A 6,858-nucleotide genomic window follows, 5' to 3' on the forward strand; every position below is an offset into this window, starting at 1 on the left:
TGAGAACCACTGGTGTGCCTGCAGAAAGCGAACGCCCGAAGCGCACACGCATGCATACTTCGTTCGTAAACGTTAATAGCACAGGCCTCCCCCTTTCCTATTTTAATTTCTAAATTCAGTTTAATTCAATTCAAGTACACGGATAGAGGAAATGGCATCTACTTGCATGCAGTGTCACCGGTGTGAGGGCGTGTGCTTGTCACTCGAGTCGATTCACTGCCAAGGTCCTTGGTGAGTCATCAATGCGCCTCTCCCAACTTTCCCCCAGTTGTGGTTTCGTCTTTTGCAGACAAAATAGACCACCTCTGCTTATTTGCTGTGGCTTCGTCTGTGGATGGTTGAACACGTAGCTTAGCTGTTGGTTTGCGAGAAGGGAGTGTCGCGGGGCTGCTGGACCGTCAGCGCTTCGAGACGCGTGTCCTGTCGCTGTCCAGCAAGTGACAACTTTGTTTGTAGTTTAGAAGGTATATATTGTTAGCGCCACTACGGAAACGAAAGCAGATCCCTAAGATCCTTTTGAAGATGTGGCGAATTTCGCATTATTATGCATTTTGCGCATTGAAGTATGATCACACTCTGCGCTTTTTACACAAAAGCTAACTGGGGCTTATTCTTCCTGGCACTGGTGGCCCAACCGCCTAGCAAACCTGTTAAACTAGCTGTAGTGGAAAACAGGTACATGTTTGCGTCTACGTGTATGTGCTCTGTATTAGCCATTAGTTATGGGGCAGTTTGGAGATTCAAAACTTGTAGCCACTGCGTCGTCGATCAGCAGAGGTGTTTCAGTTATCTGCAGAAAAATGGGATACGGATTTGCCGGTCCATAGGGGATCTAGGGACAGGTACTCGACTAGCTCGGCAAATATGTTGCCGATGTGGATTTCAGGGGAGTGAATGGAAGGATGGGAGACTAGCACAGACCGTTGGTTGGCCACCAAGCCAGTGCAATTCGAAATCAACTGGTAGGCGTGGGAAGCCAAGACTCTGCCCCTCTTGAAGACGGACCTACCAGAAGCTTCATATCCTCAACAATGGACGGCGCTAAAACAGTACAGTACCTATGGCCAACTATTGTGGCACCAGACGGAGTTTGACTGCGCAGATTGTATGTTCACTTCGCACGGAAGCTTCTCGAAAAGTGGATGATCGTTCTTTGTCTTGTCACGGTGGCGTCTGCTGAACGGTCTAGCGAATGGCGATGTCCCTGTGGTTTGCCGGGATGGATTAGTGCAGGAGTACATTATGACCATCCCTCAAATTCAGCAGCAACAGCTGCAAAACACTATCGAAGCCGGACTGTTGAAAAACATCCCCAAGTGGATATAGGTGTGCATATCTTAGTGGGCTTCGTTGTGGGCTTATCGGCCGTGGAAGATTACAATCCCATCTACATAATCATCGTGGTAGATATGCCCTGCACCCATGCCTATTGCACCTCTGCTGAAGTTCGTTTAGTGCAGAAGGAGCGGACCAAATATTCATTATTACTCTCCATAAGCTTCATGACTCTGCGGAAATCACCCTCTCCTACTGAAACCCAAAGTTCGTTAATGCCTGTTGGCACGAATTCATGAAACGGCTTAATATCGACCATAACGTGACCACCCCAAGCCATCCGGAGGCAAACAATCAAGCTGAACACACCAACCACCCGCAGCCGTGTACTCAGCAAGTGTTTCCTCCAAGTGGCTTAGTTGCCTCTCTTCTGCGGAATGGGTGTATGGTACGACAACGAACTATTCAACTCGTTACTCTTCGTCGGCCCTAATATGTACAGAGACAACGCTAGCCTAACCGACGAGATATTTGGCGGCCCGAAGTCATTACTCAACTGAGAAATAATCGGCATACTGCCAAACTCTCCCTGCAAGGAGTCGGTAAAGTTGTGGTGAGAGCCACAAGAGATGGCTGCATTCTTAAGTGTTCGTGAAACACCTCGTAGAAGCCAAAGAAAGTGATAATGGCCAGGATAGCAACAATCAGAATGGTGTTCTGATGATCATTTCGGCGAAGCAATTTCTTGTGAAAAACGGCATACTATCCCTACTCCGTCGGCACTTACTGCAGCAATCTGCGTGCACAGTGCCGAATAAGGTTGACACACGTTTAATTATTCGGTGGCCGTTGCTATCGTCACAAATTGGGGAACCACGTTATTCCGCATACTGTGCATTATGTGCCAACGACCTATTTTGCTGCTTAGTGGTACACTGCCTACAGACACCTTTTCTGCACACCTGTTGGCTCATCTCCTCTTATCTGGTCAACGTGTGAAGTCGGCTAGTGCCAACAAAATCACTGTTCACTCAACCAAGGCAAATTATACCGTTTTTCTGCTTGGTTCCGCAAAAAGTAGGAGCGGCTAAACCCGTAAGAGCCAACAGTATCAAGGTCCACAGCGCGGTGGAATATGCTCTACACATCCGGTAGAAGTTTTCTGCGTGGCTGCCGCAACACCATGTCTTCAGAATCCTGGCCAAAAAACCGTTGGCTAGATGAAGATGCCGTGCTGCACGGATACAAAGTGAGCGGAAGAAGAGAAGCAGCCGACAGCCGCCTTGACTACGCAGCACCCCGAGGAAATTACATGCCAATACAGCAATATTCAGAGACGAAAATGGCATATGTTGCCTCTGCTTACGCGAGTGCTGGGCCAGATCCGGAAGCTGTCACATAGACTCGTCTGCAGTAGGCCACCGGTACGCAAGTAGAAGCCTTCAACAGTGAGCAAAAGTGTTAGTGCATGCGGCCAGGAAGGCCTTATTACTGATTACATGCGAGATTGTGCTCCACCTTTAGTTGCAGCAAGGTGTGTAGTGCGTTGCTAGTTGTGGTAGGCCGCTTCCTCATACGCGGTTCCATGCGCTTGCACCTCTTAGCTGAGGAAGCTGGAGACTGGAGAAGGAGTCCAGATGCTTCTAAAGAATTCTTACCTCAGGTATTTTGTTTCTACTGCAGCTCGCAATAGCCAAGGGGTAAGGTTGAGGACTCGCGCGTTTCGGATCACGCTACACAGCGCTGTTCCGCACGAGACTCAGGCCCTTCAGCCACAGTGCGCTGGACGGCCTGATGCTGAAGGCGAAGCCAGCTGGTTTTTGGAACTCTAATTAGGTATTATGACTGTATGACAGACCACGACGGTCCTCTGCTAACATCGAGGACGCTTGTTATACCTGCACTGCTTGAGGGAAACTAACTGAAAAGTCGGGGAGATTTCCGTACAGCGAGCTGAACATACATTGAAGATACTATATTTCCAATCTAAAAGTGATTTTTGGAGGCGAAACTGATTTTGATTTAGGGAAGAAGGAAGGTCAGTTCGCCGTCAGCACGCCCCACCCACCAGCGGTCTCAGAGGCTACCAACTTTGATAAACACGCCTCAACGCACAGCTAGGGAGCTACCCACAGTATTTAACCTGCATCTCTTTTCCGTTCTTCCTTCGTTTTGACAAACATATCTGGTGAGTTTCTTGTGTTCGTGCTTGTCATGGGTTTTCACTCCAAATTGTCCACATAGTCGGTTACACGGTCATCTTCGCGGGGCCGCTGCAGTCCCACGTAGCGCCATCTTGTGGCTTTGTGCTGAAAGATCTTGCTTTATAAAACCGTATTCACACTGCTACTCTACTGATATGCCGATAAATTCATTTATAAATGTCTTTCGTCCCCTGGACCCCCAAATTTCCACAGGCTGAACGTGTTCTTCACGCCTCCTACTTCCTGCCTTTCCCCTCCATTGCAGCCGCCGGTTTTATTGTATTTCTTCCAGTTTTTTCCTTTACGTTTCCAGATATTTCGTGGAATTCAAGCTGCTAGAGGTTGAAGACGGCGGCTGCCTGGTAGCATCGGGAAGCTGTGCGCGAACGGCACGGCCGAAATAGCTGCAACTAATGTGCCCGGGCAGACCGAAACGGCTGTTTGTGGAAATGAAAAGGAACCAACAAAGGAAAAATCAACGATAGAACATATCTAGAGAGCGTAAATCCCTCAAGATGAATGCAGCTGCGGTGCCAGCGCCAGATGTCTCGGACGCTGCGCTTGAGTTGGCTGCTCTTGAGGGCTTAGCTCCAAAGTAAGAATTCTTTACCTAGGCGTTTGTGGCATACAGCGTTTCTTCGTCGAATGCTCTTGGGTTTATGGCTTGTGGATGCTTCGTTTGCCATCTCGTTGCCGCCTGCAGTTCAAGACTGCTTGGACCGGCAGCAATGTTGTACGTCTTTCCTGCGTTTGACGAATTGCCATCTTTGCATTTTTGTGTTTGTGTGTTCAGAAATGACTCAGAGTTGCCAACTGTGGCCCCGGACCAAGCGAAGTCAGAGGATGCTGCTTCTGACGGCGCAGGGTCGCGCAGCCTGTGCAGCCGTTTGTGCTTGCGTCCATGCCGGTCGCCGTTGCTGTACTTCACACGTTTGCACAAGGAGTTTGGTGGTTCTTTGCTTTTATGCCTGATGTCAAACTATTTGTTTCTGAAGGGCGCAGCCTACCACATGGCAATAGCCGCCTCAACCCCTGTTTTTCGGGAGGTCCTGAAGCTACCGGCTGAGCAGCACAGTGTGGCGACGGCGCTCTTCATGATCCCTTGGAGTGTCAAGGGCATTGTGGGTTCCGTTTCGGATTTGTTTGCTCTAGGAGGATATCATAAAAGGTCCTACATGCTGCTTGCCTCGTGCAGCGGCGTCATAGGGTCTATACTACTGATAGCCTCTGCCGGCCGTTTGACCATGGGCATAGCGGTGGCAGGCTTCTTTTTAATCATGGTGCAGGCGAGCTTTAACGACTTGTTGTGCGAGGGTTCATACACCCGGAGAATGGCGGAGAAGCCCCACACGGGAGCTGCCCTTACTTCTTTCGTTTGGCTTTGTTCCTCTATAGGCACATTTGCACAGGCGGTGTGGGTCGGTCCTGTGGTTGACCACCTTCCCTTTCAAGTCGTTTTGGCTCCCTTCCTGCCTCTCTGCACCCAGCAGCTCTTTCTCCTCGTTTGGCCCTGGCCATTCAGGGCCTGGCACACGCACGCGGGAGTTGTGGGCGAGGCGTATATCCCCAAAGATGACAGATTCAAGGTATTTCCTAATACGGTACACTCGTTGTAGCTGTTACCAGCACTTTTGATTTACAGGCCCTCATAAGCAATTAGAATAGCGGAGCGCTCCTCTTTTTATCGGGAGTTTAGGAGCACGTCCTTGTACACAATGTGGGCCGCAAAAATCGTTAACTTCTTTAGCTAGTCGTTGTTTACCGAGCTCCAACAGCATATTGGGGCTGCGTTATTATCTTCCGTCTGCTTGTTCGCGTACACTATCTTTTCTCCTTGCTTTCTCGAGCTCGGATCACTCGTTTCTGACATGCCCGGAGGCGCTGACCTCCTTTGCGGCCTTTATTGAGCCCGCTGCGAGTTTTGTGTGATGGGATGTTTCGTTTTTGGACTGGGCTCGTGTTGTGGGTTCTTATTGTAGGATGTCCCTGTGGGCGTGTTTTGCTGCAGAGTTTCCTGCTGTCTGAGCACGGGCGCTTGTTCGCATGCGCGTTGTGTCTGACGGTGTGTGCATTTGGCTCGATGGTAGCGGGTTTATTGAGCGACAAGATGCACATAGTGGGGATAAGCTACTGGTTTTGTTCCGGAGTTTGCATAACGACGACGGTGGTGTGTACGATGCCTTCACACCTGGCGAAGCCCGTGCTGTACATGTTTTTGGGCCGCATGTTGGTGCCAAACATTTCGTCTCAGTTTTCCTACTGGCTGCGTGCGGGCCCAGATTGCGTTGAGGACGGGCCTCAGTTCAGCTGGAGTTACTTGCTGACGTGGAACGCATTGGCACAGTCCATCTTTGCTTTCGTGGGCGTGGCCTTGTTTCAGCGTTTCGTTTCGCGCTGGACCTTTCGCCGCGCCTTCCTGGTGACTTCCGTGCTGCAGCAGATGACTTGCATTCTTGACATCGCGATGGTGATGCGATGGAACCGCAAGATAGGGATTCCTGACAAAGCCTGGTACTTCTGTTCGGCCTCCATCATTGAGGAGGTCGCCTCGATGTGGGCCTTCATGCCGGGCTGCGTCTTGATTTCGCGACTTTGCCCTAAAGACATCGAAAGCACAATGTATGCAGTCGTTGCTGGGTTGCAGAACTTCGCCCAGTCCATGTCCAAGTTGAGCGGCAACTTCTTGTGTTTCACCCTCTTGGGCATTCGAACCCTTGCCACCAGCGAGGCAACCAAGTGTGACTTTAGCAATCTGCCCCTCGGCATCGGCCTCGCTATGGGCATCTGCCCTTTCCTACCCATCTCCCTCACCTTCTGGCTAGTCCCCAACATCTTCATGGACCAGGCTGTCACTCCAGCCACAACGTCCGGGCCAGCCAGGAGAACGCGTGGGGAAGCAGCAGAGGAAACTCAGGAAAATTCTGCGGCAGCTGCAGCTGCTGTTCCGTCTTTAGGCGACCGGGATGCCGTCGCTGCTGCTGCTGCAGATATGGAGCAGCAGGCAGCTGCAGCAAGCACAGGAGCACCGCCAAGTGGGGTTACAGAAGCAGCAGAGGACACTACAACCCCTCCCACGCCAGCCAGTGACGATACTGGTGCTCCACCAGAAGTGCAAGTATCAACAGAAGTAGTACCAGCAGCAACAGCGGAGGCGAAAGACGCAGCACCAGTCCCAGCGCCAGCCGATACAGAGGCAGAAGCTGCAGCCGCACAGCCAGCAGGACCACCTGCTGCAAGCGTAGCCGAGAAGAGCAAACAGGACGATATACGGGACGAAGAAGGTGCTGCAGCCGCTGTTGCAGCATCACCACCAGAAGGCACACCTGGAGGCAGCGCAACAAGGGAAGCGGATACCGAGCAGCAGCAGCAACAACAGTAG

General features: G+C 51.1%; 1 protein-coding gene across 1 annotated transcript; it reads left to right on the forward strand.

The window, feature by feature from the left end:
- Window positions 1-3,994: 3,994 nt before the first annotated feature.
- Window positions 3,995-6,858, forward strand: EMWEY_00020240 (folate/methotrexate transporter FT1, putative; the record flags this gene model as incomplete). Its single annotated transcript, XM_013477768.1, has 3 exons — window positions 3,995-4,074; window positions 4,273-5,065; window positions 5,488-6,858. 3 exons carry the CDS (start codon window positions 3,995-3,997, stop codon window positions 6,856-6,858), a joined length of 2,244 nt encoding a protein of 747 aa, XP_013333222.1.

This window comes from Eimeria maxima, genomic scaffold (genome assembly GCF_000499605.1).
Source record: "Eimeria maxima Weybridge genomic scaffold, Emw_scaff184, whole genome shotgun sequence".
Classification (NCBI taxonomy): Eukaryota; Apicomplexa; class Conoidasida; order Eucoccidiorida; family Eimeriidae; genus Eimeria; species Eimeria maxima.